Below are 19,197 nucleotides of genomic sequence, written 5' to 3'. Positions count from 1 at the left end.
ATAAAGATTGTCAAGTACATGATTAGATTGATGGTGAAGACAACTTTTGGATAATGGATTGCATTTTGACAAAGTTAAAACATGATACACAGACTCTATGCTATTTTGAGATCCTTTTTGGTTTGCCTGCTCCTCACTCTAAGGCATTTTCAATCTTTCCTCTCCAAAAGGAAGTCGCCAGTCAGTCAAACAACGACGGTCAGATGTGATTGTCGAAATGTAATATGTCGACTCTCCATGTCCACTGCAGTCAAAATATTTCTGGAGTCTCCGCCCGTGAGCGTCAGTCCACAATGATAACCTGAAGCAAAGTGTCCATGTTCGGAAGAACATGTTTCGAGCTAGCTGGAATCGAGCTTCTTTGTATAAAACTATCTCAAATGCCACTTATATACATAATAAACACACATGTCTCAAGTGCTCACTACAGATTCAAAACGCTTAAACTCAAGGTGGAAAGCCTAAACACGTATGTTGGCGTGTGTAGTCTCACTCGGTCATACTCAAAATTTGGTTAGTGATACAGTACTACCCGTCTTATTTCTTTTCTATCGTGCAGCTAGAATGCTAAGTACTCTTCAAAACGCCTACAAACTGAGACTAAATCTTACTCATGCTACCGTTACAGTTCCTGGGACCACATATTATATCTTTCGTCGTTCAATAAAGTCGCAAGTTCCCCGTTCATTGGTCCATAAAAGTCGTTCAGTAACGTCCTTGTTTCTGTTAGCATATCTCCAATGTGTTCCCTCATCTGTGCGTTAACTCTTTTTCTCTCTCCAGCGCAGATGTACACTAGCCTAGAATCAGTCAACGGAGCTGCATAAAGGAAGAGATTAAAAAAATAACGACGTCAACAATTTAACGCTTGTGTATAATTTATGTATATTGACATAGTTCTGCAAGTTTGATGCACAGTCCTAATCAAATGAAGGTCAGGAAATTAACGCTAGACTGTGTAAAAATCACATGGGGAGAAACTCTTCATCACAAGTTTGAACACATGGTCATTATATTTAAAATTTTTACCCCCATCTGTATATCAAAAAGCATAAATTCCGAGGGCCCAATCAGCCCGTTGTGAAACTTCACTAATGGTTTGGGTTTTTTTTTCTTTCTTTCTTTTTACTTTTAATGTGGAACAATACTCACATAAGTTGAGGAATGCGAAGATTTCACGCAGTACGGACGGGCAGCGTGATTGCCAGTCCTCCAGACGCAAGACAAGAAGTTGGTGACGTGGAAAAACTTTCAGCCAATCATGCAGAAACACTGCGTAATTTCCCAGGAGAAGCCGCTGTATGAAAAGAGCGAGAATATTGCATTATTTACGGTTTAACCAATACCAGGAACTTACTTTTTAAAGGAAGCAGCAAACCCAAAGAGAAAATTCAATGTGGATTGAGTGAAAGCACCAACATTAGCAGAACACATCAGTGAAAATTTGAGGAAAATTGGTCGGTTGAGCTCTTCGATCATATAACATGCTCTATAATGATTGAAAGTTGAGTTATTGACACGTACGGCATGTTGCGTCCCGTGCAGGTAAGTACAGGCACGTTCACTGTTATTCGTCAGACACTGCCTGAACACCTGTATGCCCTCGCTGACGATGTCATGGAAACGCGTCTTGGAGACGACGTCATCCTTTTCGTTTCCAAAGAAGAGGTAATCTGAATATACCCTGCAGCAAGTGGAAAGTGATAAGAGCTCCAATTTAACTTTAACCCTTCTATTTCATGGACCCTTCCATTCAGTTAAGTTCAGTTTTATACCATTGTGTTTAATTTGCAATACATTGTAACAGAATATAACAAAGTGTCAACGTACAATAATGTAAATACTAACTCCTGTTATGCATAAAGACATTATACAGTTATGTTTTGACAGTTAGTATTGCGCGTTGGATTTATCTAAACTAATCGACTCTCAAGGCACACAGGGAGTCAACATTGGGGATACATCTACGTGTAAACCATACTGCGTTACTACAAATAATATTATAATATGTGACCGTGTATATGTGACCGTGCATCACAAAACAAATGAAAAATCGCACCCCTTGATTTTACGTGAGGACTCAAGAAAGGTGAAATGGGTCAATCAAGTCAATTTTTAGTTGTCCATATTTTCTGAAAGAGCTATTCTTCTACATTACTCTCGAGTTTGGGATCATAAATTGAATTGGAAAGTAGGTTTTTAGCAGTTTTTTCTGCAACCCCTTATTGGAAGAGTAGTGTGATCAGGTTTTTCTTAGAGGCCCTTTTCAATATTATTCTTAGATAGCCATTGCACACTCTGTACTTTCAAGTCTAATAACTTTTGAAAAGATGCTGCTACTGCTTTGAAAGCTGGCATTTATCATGGGCAGAATGTGCTAATAGAGCATGCTCAATTAGCTTAATCTTACGATCTCTTCATCGTTGTTGCTACAGTAGTTAACATCATGTTTGGTTTTTTTTTGTCCCATTCATGGCACAGGTAGCACGGCTTTATAGTAAAGATTAAGCGCTTGAAAAGACGCTGTACTTCAGAGCCTCTTTTCTTAGTTGAAACTTTTCCAGATTGTGGGCTATCTTTCCAATAATGTTATAGGTTAGTAGAATCCATTTGAATTGAGTTATACTTCGTTTTACAGCTTAGAGTCTGCTCTTTCAGCATCTGCCCTCAAGTAAAAATTCATGTCTGGCGACTTTTTGTTGGTTTTGTGGTGCAAGATCACATATTTCGTGTGTACTTTATAATTGCAGTTTGAATTTATAGAATCAAAGATGTATGCAAGAGTAATCATAATTATGCTTTACTGATGACTGTAGCTATACTTCTGATACCACAGCAATTTTTAATCATGGTGCTGTTAGTTGCAATTACAATATGCTGATATGAAAGTGATGTGCTGATGACGATATTGTAACAAAGAAATAAGCAAAAACCACGAATTTCATATAAAATTTACACATATTATATTTCCAAAACTTGAATATAACAAAGCCAGGAACGGCTGGAACCAAATTTCGTAGCTCACAGTTTGGACTGCTGTAATATCTGCTGTTCATTTTCTCATATATATATATATATATATATATATATATATATATATATTTGGATAATTCAGCATTATCTCTGTAATGATAATTCTTACATCAAACCCCCTATTGCTATTACTAGTATTACAACAATTTCTGCGGCCTTATTAGCCTACCACTGCTGTGGAAGTCAGAGCAATAAACAAAATTGACGACTTCTAAGTAGACTGTGAAGGGTTCTCTTGCTGCACTAATGGTATATGCAAAGCAACGATAGAGGGACGGTGAGACGGATATCAGCACCCAACGTCAGGAAAGACAGAGCGCATGCGCGCTCAGCATTCGTTCATTTGCTAGCGTTTGGCGGTGCTAAAAGATAGAATAAGTCAAACGAAAAGAAAGAGTGAGGGCCTTTGAGAGAATACAATTTCTACTACAATACCTCACTATGGGGTCGCGCAGCACGACGATGAACTTTGCATTCGGCTGAATCACGCGCATGACGTCAGCAATGGTGTACTCAGGACCGTTGAACTGAGTGGGAGATAACGTTTGCCATTGGTTGTCCCAGAGAGTGGAGGTGGAGCCATCTCCTTCAAGGGGCGGGGTCAAAGGGTGGGGTGAAAAAAATCACTGATTTAATTTTGTTTATTCAAACACTCACAAGATGCTTAGACGTCAACCGTCAAATTAAAACCTGAAAACAAGTTAAGCAGGGCTGGCTGCCATTGGCCATAGACTGGTTATAGGAGCTCCTTTCCATACTCATCGACTGATATAAAATCCAAAAGAATCAAACATTTGCATACATCAGCACACAATCTTCTACAAAGCAGCCTAAAACGAATAAGTTTTGTAGATTTGATGCGGTACTTAAACTGCAATTGCTGCTGAGTGTGCGTTCGTATGGGGGTGTAAGTAGTCGTATTTTACAACGCTACGGTGTACATAGTGTTGCAGACATGACTAAAAAATATAATAGGTAAAACTGTAAGGAGGGCAGCTTGAGACAATTATTTTCATTAAATTTATGTAGATCATAGTAATAAATGTGACTTCTTTCTCTTCCTTTGCCTTGTTTCATATGAAGGTTCAAGATGCCAAAATGATTAATTCTATGCTAAGCATGTGTTAAAGTTGTTTTCTATAGGATAAGATAAAGCAATAAAGCTAAATTATGATATCTTATCAAAATAAGTAAATGTTTGCATCGATATAATGATATAAATAATTATGCACATGATAATATATATGTTAAGATCAATAGTAATGATAATGACAATGATAACAATAATATATTATATATATATGTGTGTGTGTGTGTGTGTGTGTGTGTGTTTGTACATGTGTGTGCGTGCGTGAGTGCAGTTTGCAATAGAAATAATCATATCTTTAAGTAACATTTTTTATTGGTACATTATGTCTGTGCGCATTTACAGTGTGTTCCTGGTAACCGAAGTTCAAAGGTCAATATGTCAAGAACATTGTGTATTCTCGTGAAATGTTAACTACAATACGAAGTAACTTGTTGACACCTTGCTTGCGTCAACATTGTTATAGATCACAGAGTTAGGGTCCTTCTAAGGTGAAGAGTACAAAACCTACTTTTTCCAAATTTCGATTTGTAAAGTACGAAACCAACTTTTCTGTAAGTTTTTTTCATCGTTTGTTTGTTTTCACACCAAGTTTTAATGAAATACTGTTCCCTCTGTTCAACTTTTTGCAAGTGGATGTAATGTTACATAACCAGTGTCTAGTTGCAATCTCTAGTTGCGTTCAGACGGAGGCAGTTTTGGTCGGAGTAACTTCGGAGGAAGGGTCGGAGGAAGCTTGGTCGGAGGAAGGTCGGAGGAAAGGTCGGAGTAGTGCCCGTCTGAACAAGGTCGTGGTAACTTCCTCCGGTCGGGGGAACTTACCACGATCTCTTCCTCCGACCAAGATACTCCTGAGGGTTTTTTTTTTTTCAGGAGTATCTCCCTACCAAGACTAGCCGGCCGGAGTAAATTGCCTGTGCGGACAAGCCCTCAGAGTATCTATGACCTTACAAACCTTACGACCTAGGTAAAACTTCCGGAGTCAAATGCGAGTACACGTGCGCGTGCAGTACAATTCTAACCTAGTCGATCGCGACGGAGAAGCTAGCGCGCAGAAATTCTCATCAACGCGAGAATGGAGAAGATGAATGACGCTGGTAAACAAAACAATGGTATGGTTGACGTGCGCGGCGCTACCACTTCCGGAAGTTACATCGATCCCCCAGGTTGATCCCCACGAAGGCCGTGGTAAATTGGTCGGCGTTTCTTCCCTGTGTAGACACAGGGTCGTGGTAAGATAAGCATAAATTTGAATTCTAATTGCTGCACCATAAAATTTTACTCCGACTAGAAATACGTCTGAACATGGCGTCTGTTGAACACATTCTTCCCTGCATTCCTTCATTGAATAAAAATGAAAGATGAATGACATTGATTACTACATTCTCATCCAGCAGGGTAATTAGCATGTTGCAATGTCATGTATGCATAACCCTGCATTCTTCTAGCAAATGTAAGGCACGCAATACCCCGCATTCTTTTGAATGATTGACATTGTTTCACTGTCATGTAAAGGGGTAAATTTCCAGGCCAACATTCTTCTTAAAGAATAGCATTGATTTGCTTCAATTTTATGTAACAGCCCATTGCTCTGGCAGTAAGGTCAGGTAAGTACAAGTGACTTAGTTGCATGTATTCAAGTGGGACAAGCGCAGTCTTAACTGTTACAGCAGAATATCTGATCATGGTGCAACTTACAGTTGAGCAAAGGATATTATTTTGTGGTGACAACACTATCTGTGCGAATGTAATCAAATACTTACAATAAGGAACAAGCCTTAACAGAAACAAGGGTAATTCTGGAAGGCGGAGTAGTAGGAGATACCCAGAAAACATTGAGGCTGTCAGGGGATTACTGGAGGCCCATCCAAGGACCACAACTGCATACCGTAATGGTTTAGGGATAAATGGCCAACAACTCTCCAGCGTATTGCACAATTGGATCTTAAGACGTATCCTTACAAAGTGCATTAGCGTCTTGACCTGCAGGAGAGGGATGTCCAGAGGAGGCTCAACCTTCGAGGTGGCTAGCTCCTGGAGGGATGTCCAGAGGAGGCTCAACCTTCGAGGTGGCTAGCTCCTGGAAGGATGTCCAGAGGAGGCTCAACCTTCGAGGTGGCTAGCTCCTGGAGGGATGTCCAGAGGAGGCTCAACCTTCGAGGTGGCTAGCTCCTGGAAGGATTGGGAGCGATATCAATTTCCTGCGAGACCTTGATGTTGGCGACGAAGCCGCATCAATTAGCACGGACGGGAAAGTGAACACCCTAATGTCGTGGAGTACGTAGGTGCAGGAAATTCAGCAGAGTTCAATTACAACGTAAACATAAGCAGACAAAAATGGAGTGTGTGGGTAGGCCTGAGCAGAAGTGGCCAAATAATTGGACCATTCTTCCTCAGCAGTAATATGAATGGTGGCATGTACTTCGACTTGATCAATGAGGACATTGTGCCCAAACTGGAAGAAAATTTTGAAAGACAGGATCGAGGAGTGTTCCGGCACCTTTGGTGGGTAAAGGATGGTGCTCCATCGCACCGTCTTCGAGTTGTCTGTGAGAGGCTGGTAGAGCTATTTAACCAACGCACAGGCGTAACAGCCCTCCATCAGGAGGATGAATGGCCTCCACGATCTTCTGACTTGACACCCTGTTACTTTTTTCCTCTGGAGATACCTAAATAGTAGGGTATACACATTCCCACCACGTGATCTGGATGACATGCTGGCGAGTATTCGGCATGATATCGATGTTCTATATATGTCATGATCTCGCAATGGTTGGAAGAGCAGTGCGAGACATGCAGCGTCATTGACAGCTTTATATCGACAGGGGAGATCGACACGTGTTAGTGCACAAAAAGTAAGGGCTGAATGATGTGCTTACCGCGCCAGCGATTGTAGATTACAGACACTCGAAAAAAAAAAAACATGTTTGAAAAGGTGATAGCATTTCCTTAAAATTTGGCGTGAAGAACAAGAGACGATACAAAAATTACAGAAATGTTGCTTTCCTACCTTTAAATAAAAAAATGGAAAGAGTAGGTTTTGTACCCTTCACCTACAAAGGACTCTCTTGTGATCCGTGACAATTGTGATGCAAGCAAGGTACCAAATTAAAGATAAGCCACTTTGTATTTTAGTAAACATTTAGAAAGAATAATCCATGTATTCTTGATATAGCCTGGCCTTTTAATTTCGGTTACCATTTTTAACACTATTTGTACTGCACTTGCTTTTATCTACACAAGATACAAATGATATTCCATACTGACCAATGACGAGCCAGCTCGCTGTTTCTGGGGTCTGCACGAGTCTGGGTACAATCTTGTACGACATGGCGTCTAGATACCAGCCCAGGGACAGAGGGGTGGTATAGTTACCGTAATCCGGTGGGAGATCTCCTTCACAAGTCAGTGTGGAAAGAGAAAGAGAAAGAAGATGGAAAGAAAGAGTGATTGACGGAGAGTTATCGATCGAGAAAATTGTTAAAATGATTTTGCTCATAACAAACTGTTGATAATGATAGCCAACACTGATGTAATCAAAACGGAGTCGTGAATGGTTACCATACATTACATTACAATACATTACCCCCCCCCCCCCAAAAAAAAAAACAAAACAAACAAAACAAAACAAAACAAAACAAAAAAACAAAAACAAAAACAAAAAACAAAACAAAAAACAAAACAAACAAAAAACAAAAAAAACAAAAAACAACAGAAAAAAACCACACACACACATAGGTAATGCTTTCAAAGTCCAAACTTCTTCTTCTTCTTCTTCGCTTCTTTTCTAAAATACTCCTTAACGCCTCATCTGGAACCAAACGCAGATGAAGGAGGAGTGCGCAGTATTGCTCTGTTAGTCCTTGTATAGCTTGAATTTGGTTACGGATAAAGTTTGTCGCTTGTAGTTTGAAAGTGTCACTGCCGACTGTGCTCTGGATGTCGGGTGGTGGTGAGCTCTAATCCTTGATAGTACGTGGAATATAGGAGTGTTTGAAACAGTTGGTGCGGGTTGAGTAGTGGATGAAGAATTTCCTGAAGTACGTCTGGCTGTTGGTTGGCTCGTGTAACGGGACGCAGGTAGTCCGACACTAGCAGGGCCAGGTCCCCCCCCCCCCCTTCCAAATTTAAGGCCTTACATGTATAATAATGAATATTCAGGTGAGCCATACTCGGGCCAATCATGTCAATAGGTTCACTGTATTCAAAGAGGGATCACTACTCAGAAAGGAGTTAAATGACTTGACTTTCAACCTCTGACATCTCAGGGTTACACATATCAGATGAATCGCAATATTTTCTTTCTCGAGTTAAGCCATTCTCTTTCGACGACTCAACTCCATCAAAGTCCAGTTAGCATGTAAACTGTTCACAGATCCACTAGGCGGCAAGTTATTCTTGGTGAAAATTGCGCTTCAAAACTCTGTGAATCCAACTCTTAGCATATGCACTCCAATGCACTGTAAATGAACCCTATCCATAAAAAAGCAAACAAGCATAAAACGATAACAGACAAACAAACAGATAAAAGAAATATATTTCAAACAAAAATAAGTAAGTACGGGTAATTACGCGCTTTGATTTGCCTACGCGCAAGAAGAAGACAACTTACTCACTCTGTAGCGAGCCCACCAGTGCGGCTCTTTCTCTGTTCGCTGCACCTCGTCGTGTTCGTTTATCTTCTCCCACATGTCCGTAGAGCCGCACTTCTGCATGCCGATGAGATAGAAGTACGGGAGGCAGCGAAGACCTGGGGGGTAGGCTCCCCGGTAGATAAAACATGGATTTTTGTACATGGGTAGAAATGTCTGTGGGATCTCGTCAAATACCTGAAGAAGAAAAGAAGAAGAAGAAACGACGTCTATAAGTATATGGTGTGTTTGATAATTCTTAAGAATAACTATTACGGTTTACATTGCCGGTATACCCACGGTGGTCGGATACTGACCATTTCTCTCTCTCTCTCTCGATCGATCGATTTCCTGAAGAAGCATCTATGTTACTATCTCAATCGGTAGATATTCTGATATAAGCGTAAAATACACAGTGTGAAACACAATGTGAAATACAGTGAAACACAGTGTGAACACATTTTGAACAAAGTGTGAACACAGTGAGACATCTCTTCACATTGTTAGATTCGAACGTTTTAAAATTGTGAACGCATTGTGAATCAAAATTCACCGTGTGAAACAAGATATTACTAGTGACACTCTGGTGAAAAACTACACCCAGTGTGAAATCATCCTCACTCTAGTAAATTCAAGCGTTTTCACATAGCTGACTATGTGGAAAAACTGTGACCACACTGTGGGACACTGCGTTATTTCCCTTTTTTCCTTTTGTTCCCACGTCTCTTCTTCCCCCTTTTCTTCCCCTTTCTCTCCTGATTGCAATATCGAATTTCTTCGAAGACTCTTGCTTTTGGTACTGATTTGCAGTTCTTTTATCTATCAGTCACTTTTCTGGACCACGATAAAAAAATTGGTTTGGTTTTCAAACTCTCATGATAGCACAGCTAAGGTCAGGAAGCTTTTGCACTTTTTAAAACGAATTCTTCATTCCTCTATCAGGTGGTGTCATAGGTATTTGTCTAGATTTTTGTCTATTCAGCGTCATTACTTTCATAATTGATGTAGTTAATTTACTTAGTACTTATTCTTCATACTCAATAATCTAAAAGTGAAGGCTAGTGACGTTACTCTGCCGTAGAGGGAGTGCTTAAGACTAACATCCTGCCAACGACGTCAACGGTTTGACCTTTGACACCCCCCCCCCCTTTTTTTGGAAGGGGGTTATTATACATCCATGCGGAAATATTCTGACATTCGTTTTACTCATCTAATTGTCTTACAGTGTGTGTCACTCCAGCTTGTATATATACAATCATTTCTTTCTAGCTGTATACTGCTGTACCTATTTTCCTATTTTATCAGTTACAATTATTATTCGTATTAACAAGCTTGTTATTTGTTAATCGGGTTATTTAATCAGAAATCCTGTATGTTGCGTGTATATGCAGCATGTCTTACAATATCATGATTCGACGAGATATCTTACCCCTCCCCTTCTCTGCTCCTCTTTCTCCTCTTCTTTTGATCCCATCTAGGTTCATCCATCTCTTTCTCTCTTTCATTCTTTCTCTATCTGTCTCACCATCCCTCTCTTTCTCCCTCTCTCTTATCTTGTCATCTCTTCTCATTGTTGTCCTCTATCTCCCTTGGCCAACATCTCTTACCCCTTGGAAACTGTCACGCCCTTTCCTCACAGCAAGGAAGGGGAAATGTGTAATTCTGTCCTCTTCGACCCGTCCATTGGGACGCTTGAGCTTCTAATGTAAAATCAACGATGTGAAAGCAACAAGGGGTGTATACAGTTGTGTGCGCGTGTGTGTTTGTGTATGTAAGGGAATACTATGCCAAAGAATTTGGGATGAGTTCAGATGCGAAAGAAATATTTCGCTTTCATAGAATATCTCCATAGGTTTTCAACTGTCGAAAAGCACAGCGCGATATTATGACATTTCATCATCCCCGATCGCAACTGACATCAAATAATGAATAGCGTAAATGATGATTGTAAAAGTATACGGTTTTGTTTGTGTATTCATCAGATCAACCCTGCTTGAACGAACCCAATGTCCCACGGTGTGTTCACAGTGCGCTTACATGGTTGGCTAATGTGAAAATGATGGAACATAACAGTGTGAAGATGATTGCACACTGTGGTGTGGTTTTTCAGTGTTCGCATTGTAATGTTCTATTTCACAATGTGAATTGATGATTCACAATGTGTTCACGGTGTTAACACGCTCGAATTTAACAATGTGAGGAGAATTCTTATTCTGTTCACACTGTGTTTCACATTGTGTTTCACACTGTGGAACACTGTGTTCTTTCCAGCAGGAAAGAACGAGGAAGAGTGAGGAGCGGAGGAGAAGGAAAAGGAAAATGAAGAACCGGATATGTTAGTCACTTGGAGATGTTTGTTTTTGTTGTTTGGTTTTTCTGTTTTGTTTTGTTTTTGGTCATGTGTACATGTGTGTATGTGTGTGTGTGTGTGAGTGTGTGTGTGTATGTGTGTGTGTGTGTGTTGCACTCTTGTTTGATAGATGACTGTAAACGCATTACGCGTGAAATGCACATTAGACAACATTCGTGAATCTTAAAAGGGGAGAAAATGGACGAACTTTACTATTTAAGAGTGCTGAGTATAAAAGCGTTACATCATTTAAATCTCGTGCCGTAGCATATGCGTCCATCATCAGCTAATTTGCCTAAAAGCATCTCGCCAGTTTCATCTCGTCGATGTGATATACTGACGAGTACCTCCCACCCAACTAACTCCAAGGTGCCTTTAAACACCTATCTGGCGGAGACACGTGCATTTTTGATGGCACTAATCGCCGAAGTCATCGCTATTGGCAAGGGGGCTGGCCGAGTACGTGTCAGGCCGCACTTTCCGACCAGGGAAACGGAGTCCGTTATCGTTCAAGGTCACTCATTTGACATTATCCTCGTCCCAGCAGGCATTGTATATTCTCTGCTAACGTTTCCTCCATACCGTTTCGTCATATGTTGTAGACCCATCGTCATAATGAGTTGTAGGCTGTGGGTCCCATATGTTTGGAGAGTATTCGCGACACAGGCATACCAAAAAAGACCCCCCCAAAAATGATGTCCTAGACACGAAGTATGCTTTATATTGGCATCATGCTTAGGTAGTTTGTTCATTTGAACTCCGTATTAGTTTAAAAGAAATACAGAAGGAAACAGTCATCCACTGACTTCTGAGGTTACGTAATGTTTTCAGTGAATATTTGTACAGTGAAATATTCATTTTTGTAGCAATTCCGGAACGTGCCAGTGTGGTATACTGCGATAAGGTCATAGGTAATTTGTGACATTATGTAATTTCACTTCTTAATGGGGATTTTTTTTCCCGATAGTTATTGCTTCGTGACAAGGAAGTATAATACTGAATATATTCTTACTCTTCGTAATGACATACAGTATGAAACTCTGGACCTTCCTCAAGTTTCAGGTTCTATTTTGTGCCTGACCTCTACCATAGTGTCTAATGGGTTCTAATTTGTTCACAGACAATTCACAGTTTTTGGTTACTGATACCGTAACATCGAGGTAGATGACGAGTTTACTAAAATTCACTGGGCCCCTTTTCAGGAAAACATCCCTACTTTGCATTCAAAATTACACCTTTGTAAAGCACTACCGAAGCGGTTTCGGTGCCATTAGAAAAGACGAAAAACCCGCATAGCCTCTAAATGGGGTGCACTTTGGGGAAAATTAACCCTCATCAACCATAGCCGAGTAAATCTATCAAACCAGGCTTTCTTCTTCTTCTTCTTCTTACAATGAATTGTCTCTAAATTTGGCTCAGTAGACGATACGGCAGTGTGCCAGAGCTTGGAAAGGTACATGTAAACGCGAAATGTAAAGTCCATATACATACTGTGCAACTCCTGTAGAATGGTAAAGAGCATCCTTATAATACAAACATACAAAACTCATTAAAAATGTTTTTTTTTTCGATACAGAATGCAAACATACACGCACATAAACTGTAAACGAATATACATACAGCCATATCTCCCATCTCTTTATTCTCTTTCTCTTTCTTTCTTTCTTTCTCTCTCTCTCTCTCTCTCTCTCTCTCTCTCTCTGCATCTCTTCCCCTCTGTTTTTCTTTGCATCTGTAAAGGGATGGAATCATTCCGGCTGAGATGGGGATTCATTTTCAACTTTTTGCGAGATAATTAGAAACCACTTAAAAACCACTTAAATACGAAAGAGAATATAATATTCTATGAGGAATTCAAAGTTTATTTGATGAGTGTCATAGTCTTTGTCAAAAGGCTGGGTCATTTAAATTGGATTATTCTAGAGATTCATTGACCAGCCCTACTGATGGAAAGAACGCAGTGTGTTCACAGTGTGTTCATAGTGTGTTCACATGGTCGACTATGTGGAAACGCTCAGATTTAACAGCGTGAAGATGATTCACACTGTGATGTGGTTTTGACATATAGTATTTACATGATAATACTTTGTTTCACAGTGTGAATTGATGACTCATTATTGTGTTCACACTGTTAAGAGTACAAAAGCTCGAATTCAACAGTGTGTTTCATACTGTGCTCACACTGTGTTTCATACTGTATTCACACTGTGGGACACTGTATTCTTTCCAACAGGGAGGTGCGATGTGCAAAATGATATGTTGTTGGTCCTCAAAACGCGGGTGCTGTTTGCACGCTATTATTTCTTGTGTGTGTGTGTGTGTGTGTGTGTGTGTGTGTTTAATCTTGATTGATAAAATCGTTTTGGTATATCATGCCATCACCTTACAACTCACATATCGTATATTATAATTGCTTCATTACCATACACTATATATATATATATATATATATATATATATATATATATATATATAGTAAACGAATCAGTAGAAAAAGAATATATATATATATATATATATATATATATATATATATAATAATAGTAATATGAAATATTTATTTAGCGCTTAATACAACACATTTCGAAGCGCTTTACAATGCTAAGCAACCAACCAAACAAACATACAAATCAGCTTAGAATAACAAATATACAATGCATACAGGGCCTACATAATCATTAATTCTGCTCTAAAAACAAATGAGTTTTAAGTTTCTTTTTGAAGATGTCAACGGTGGTGGAGGTCTGAATGTGAGTAGGGAGAGTGTTCCAAAGAAGGGGGGCACAAACGGAAAAACAGAATATATATATATATATATATATATATATATATATATATATATATTGCACTTTTCGCAAGAATGCACTGTTTGCATTTCTTTTTCATATTAATAATGATGAGGATCTCTTCGTTCGCATCAGTGGGGTGGTATGATGTTTGCATGAGTATCAATGGTCAAAACGCCTCTCGTAGAACATAACGGGTCGCTGGTCAGTAACGCATTGACCAATGACCTCTGATGTTCGACTAGAGGCATACTGACTGAAGCGGACGGCATTGCAATATACAGATTCATATATAATGCAAGTGTTCAGTAATTCGTAATAAAATGAAAATTGTATCTGAAGGCCGCTATCGTGAAATTGTGGTGAGAGAAACTGAGAGAATCTTTCACCGCACAAAACGGATATTTTACTTTAATCCGAGTGAATATACCCAGTACTCTGTTATGTTTCACATGTCACTATGCATTATAGTTATGGAAACATATCTCGGACGTGTACATTTCCCTATGATAAAAAAAAAATCTTACTTGCGGTGCCAATTTGAAGAGCTCTGGAGGCAGCTTCCTGATGTTATATCCGTCTCCATAGTAACCAGTCGGTGGTCTTGTCTCATGCACTGTATCACTCGTGGTGTGAAATTTGTCTGCTTTGAAGAAGTGAAGCATTGGATGGCAAATTACAAATTACTAGATAAAGATTGAACCGATTTGAAAAAACAAAAACAAATAAAGGAATCTCATTTAATTTCATTTTATTCATTTTGTATTTCCACATGAGCACTTGTTTCGGCCACAGGCTGTTCTTTGATTCAGAGGTCCGTGCATTTTGAAAAAGCAGTCACATAGTATGATACAAGAACATACAGGAACATGCTTATACAGAGATCACACAAAAACTAGAATGATATAAAATAGAGTGACAAAACAACATTAAAAAGACAGCATCAACTTTTGAGTTTACAGGCTACAAAGTTAATCACCATTCCCGTACCCACCCAACCACCCACACATACAGGAATAACTCTAGGCAAAATCATTCGTGTTTGAACTCTCCATAAAAAAGAAAACCGCACATGTACATAAAACATATAAGTTGGATGAATCTACAAATGAAGAAAAAGTCTCATTGAATAACAATAATTCAAATGAAATCTGGCGAAGGACATTTGTAACTGAAAGTCAACCTATCAAAATAATAACAATCGTAATTTGGAAATTAATTCATATGTATGTATGTTTAATGGTTTTAATGAAAATGTTGGACAGAACTCAAATAGTTATGTGTCATGTCCTAATGTAGCAACGTTATCATTCAGTCGATATTGGACAGGCGTGCGACTACGAACATATAAATTGAATAAGAATCATTTGAATGTTGCCGTGGACAACGAAAATTAATCATGAGGTGACGCCTCACAAAAATTCGCAGGAGATGATACAAATATGTTAAAACCTGTATCAAATATAGAATAAGTCAGACTAAAGGGATTTGGGGAAATACTGTCAACGAATTTCAAAACAAAAACAAAGTCATTTCCTTTTGGAAACAGACGTCGTTATATAAAGAAGGAATGAAAAGTTGCCGAAATCTGTAAATAGCAAGAGAGGAAAATGAATTGCTTTAATTTCCCGTGTATTGCCTTATCAAGGTAAGGTCCGACGGACACTGAAAGTATTTGTGTGACGTCAGTTGTGCTCTTGTGCTCGGGATGAAAACAAAAATTCAGCCACAATTTACCCTGGACTGAGTCAGCGAGGCTAACGGAGTGAGGGAATTTCCAGTTTCCGCCATCTCATTCGATGATGGATTAGCTGTACAACTTTTGCGAAATCTCGACATCCGCAAAAAGGTCGAGACTTTGCTGCGTATCGTTTACGATGCGCACAAACCATTATGGTGAAAACAAAAACAAGAACAACGAGCAGTTTTCTATATGCCCGCGCTTTTATTAGGAATGAACTTTCGCAACGCTCAAGTATAGGATGTTGATGTAGTTGCCTTGCGCACAGCTTTAAGCCATTTGTTTGTCTCTGAATGGCATACTTCTGTCACTTTTAATTTTCCTTCTCCACTTACTTTTTGTGATATGATTTCCCACTGGATGTTTACTCTGCACGTTATGACAAAATCATGTTGGCACTATGATACTCTGATTCTTCAAATAAAAGACGGTTAGTATGCGCGTATACATGGCTAGACTCTGTTTTTGTTTTTTGTTTTTCTTATGGGGAGTTATGTTATAAGCAAAACTTTGACACCAAGAAACTTTGACAAATTTTGCTCCGATTTCCTTTGATAAAATACCTTTTTATGAAAAAATTCTACTCAAAGAATTCTTTTTGCATGTAGTAAGCTGACGAATATGGCTTGGTCAATACAATATTATGTTTGATAAGTGTGTCAAGCTTTTAGAGTTTGTGAATTCCTAGTAGAATAGTAATAGCATAATAGGTATAAGCAATAAGAATAGAAGAAATTTAAACGAGTGCCATACAAATCTTCACATACTCGGGAAAAGGAATCGGGCAAGACACATTTGGTTATTTTGACTGGGACTCTTTTTTCCCCCCATGATTCGTTTAAAAGATTAATATAACATCTAATTACAATGGCTAAATATTCGTCTTTAGTAAAGCAATACAATTATCGACTCCCTCCTCTCAATACATTCTGCCTAAAACCCTCCGTCATACTCGAGTACTTGGGAGGTGAAGGTTTAAAACGCATCCTTTTTCTGTCAAAAACTCTAGTCCAGTTGTACAGTGGATTCTTGTTATAACAAGGTCCTCGGGACCGACCGTTTTCTTTTGTTATATCGAAATTTCGTTATAACCGAACAAATAAATAACAGAAATACATAAATTGGATAATATTGCGGCCTGAATTCTTACTTCGTTGTAACAGGCATTTCGTTATGTTTCGTTATAATCGTGTTCCTTACATGAGTGCTTTGTAAGAATTATCCCTCTTTGTTTTTACCATGGGGTTATACCGTGGGGTTACACTTCAAAACTCAATGTATATCAGTCAATCGCTCATATAATTTCTTGTACTACGTGTGGGGGGAATGCACTCTACAAGCCCAGCATTTTAGCATTCCTTCCCATTTCCAACATTTTCGTATACTTACAATTTTTCTGTAAACTTATCCTTTGTTTTGTAAATGATGAAGTCTACGTACTTATATTCATTTTCTGTATTATCTATATGTTTCTGTTGGAAATGAAAAATAAATGAATGAATGAATGAACTCATCACGGCTAATAGTTTCCATATAACTATCTATCTTCTCTCTTTCTCTCTCTCTCTCTCTTCTCCCTTCTGTCAAATAAGGTTTGTTGTTTTTTCGGGCTTTTTTTTTTCTCTCACAAAGGACATCAATTGCAAGCATTGTTCCCAGAGTAAACGTTCATGGCGGTGGGGGAGAATCATTATAATTATGAACTTACTCGGTTCTTCGGTGAAGCGAAAGAACGCATTGCCGATGGACGAGTTGTTATGGCCCCACCTTAGGTCACCATTCTGTGCGTGTTGCAGGCGGCTCGGCTGCGAGCTGCCCAGGTGTGGTGTAGCCTTGTGCAAGTCGGAAGCAGCCATTAATGACCATGAGCAAATACACATCAGTGTCGAAACCAGAAATAGGCCCAGCAAAAACCCGCGTCTCAGAAATTGCTGAAAAGGGAGGAATGAGCAAACAATGTTAAAACGTTTTTTAAGCCTTTGTCTAATCTCATTATGTTTGTAATGTAAGTTGGCAAATTGATTCCCTTGATGATATTGTTTTAAAATCGTTTTTTTTTTTACTTTTTCACACAGAATATTATATAGTGCTACAATATCGCTTTCCCTGACATCCGTTGTCCATAAATGAGTTATTGCGGTCAGAAACAAAAATTGATGCCTTTGGATAGTTAACACTGCATCATTTTCTAACTTTTGTATATCGCTTTCGCGCTTTCGCGGGGTGCTTTCATCCATTAAAACGAGCTATATTTCTTGGGAGGAAAAGTACCTGTACCCCTCACCCGGTAGACTAAACAGGGCCTCTGAAAGTGACGTTGTGTTTGCGTGTGCCTGTGTATGTGTGAGTATGTGTGTGTATGTGGCACATGGTTATTCTTCTGACGAATGGCAACAGCCATGAACATGAATAACTCAGTTTGTTTGTTGTTGTTGTTTTTACTTTTTTGTTAAGAGAAGGAAAAGACATTCCGCTATAGCTATCTAATTGAGCAATTTACTTTCAAAGGATACAGCAAAGAAAACACATGTACAATGAGTGCGTGCGCCGTATGGGTTGCCCCTCGTTTCGAGCTCTGTTAATTGTGCAATTTAGGGGAGTTACTTCGACTGTTGGTTTGTCATTTATGTAGTGAAGTGTTTGTGAATGACCATGGAAGCAACTGGGTGGCTTTTATGAGTTTTGGATGATTTTTGATAGTCATTGATGTGATATCACAACTGGATAATCCGGAGGACATGGCCCAATATCTCAATATCGTGCTCTCATAGGCTTACAGAAAACATTTTCTTCTTGTGATCTGCAAACGTGCAAAAACCGATAAACCCTGGATAACTAACGGTCTAAAATCGCTCATCCGAAAAAGACAGCATACCTGCAATAGTGGAGACTCTGCTACATTTCGCTCTCTACGAAATCGTGTTTCACGTGATACCAAGCAACGGAAGGTAGTCTTCTATGACTCAAAGATCACTACCTTGAAAAGCTCTAATCCATCAAAATGGAACCGCAGAATTTGATCTATGACTGGTATGAACACGAAACCACCCATTTGCTTTTTGAACGAGTTTGGTGACAGCGACTTCCAACGAGCTTCATTTGTTAACAATTTCTTTGCAGGGATATGCACAGATCTACCTGAACTTGACACTTCTTCATGTCCAGCCTTTCTCCCTGCAAGACAGCCCCTTCCGCTTAATCCTCGGCTCGAAGTCTTCAAGGAACTGAAACGACTCGCTCCAACCAAAGCTGTCCATCCAAACGACATTCCCATGGGGCTCATTTTGTGAATTCGCTTTCAAGATTTCGGCAGCACTTCCCGACATTTTCAATGCTGTCTTCACTTCTGGGGTGTTTCCTCTGTGTTGGGAAGCATATGTCGTGACACCAATACCGAAGAAGTTGCCGGTTTCTGGCTGCACCGATTTGAGACCAATATCGATTACACCCGTGTTTTCCCGTGTGTTTGAAACCGTTGTCGTGCATCACTTGATGAGAGATCTGGCACCTCACCTAGACAATCGTCAGTTTGGGAATATTCGCGGTAACCCAACAGCACACTTCCTTGT

The 19,197-nt window shown here is 39.4% G+C and overlaps 1 protein-coding gene across 1 annotated transcript; it reads right to left on the bottom strand.

Moving 5' to 3' along the window:
* Window positions 1-622: 622 nt before the first annotated feature.
* On the bottom strand, window positions 623-18,849 carry LOC139718764 (carbohydrate sulfotransferase 15-like). Its single transcript, XM_071630229.1, has 9 exons — window positions 18,767-18,849; window positions 17,391-17,559; window positions 14,415-14,530; window positions 8,733-8,949; window positions 7,388-7,516; window positions 3,469-3,619; window positions 1,525-1,684; window positions 1,153-1,297; window positions 623-819 (listed from the first exon to the last, which is right to left on the bottom strand). The coding sequence occupies exons 1-9, from the start codon at window positions 18,785-18,787 to the stop codon at window positions 623-625; spliced, it is 1,305 nt and encodes a 434-aa protein (XP_071486330.1). The 5' UTR covers window positions 18,788-18,849.
* Between the last annotated feature and the right edge of the window lie 348 nt (window positions 18,850-19,197).

Source organism: Diadema antillarum, unplaced genomic scaffold (genome assembly GCF_040938485.1).
Source record: "Diadema antillarum isolate AM-2024a unplaced genomic scaffold, OU_Dant_1.0 scf00000099, whole genome shotgun sequence".
NCBI classification, from domain to species: Eukaryota; Metazoa; Echinodermata; class Echinoidea; order Diadematoida; family Diadematidae; genus Diadema; species Diadema antillarum.
This window is presented reverse-complemented; position numbering and strand designations above follow the sequence as displayed.

Coding starts and splice junctions, on each gene's coding strand:
- LOC139718764 (XM_071630229.1), bottom strand. CDS start 18,787: ATGAAGAAGTGTCAAGTTCAG. Junction 8,950..14,414: donor TCTTCAAATTGGCACCGCAA/GTAAGATTTTTT, acceptor TTTCTTCTTCAG/GTATTTGACGAGATCCCACA. Junction 820..1,152: donor CTTCGCATTCCTCAACTTAT/GTGAGTATTGTT, acceptor TCCTTTATGCAG/CTCCGTTGACTGATTCTAGG.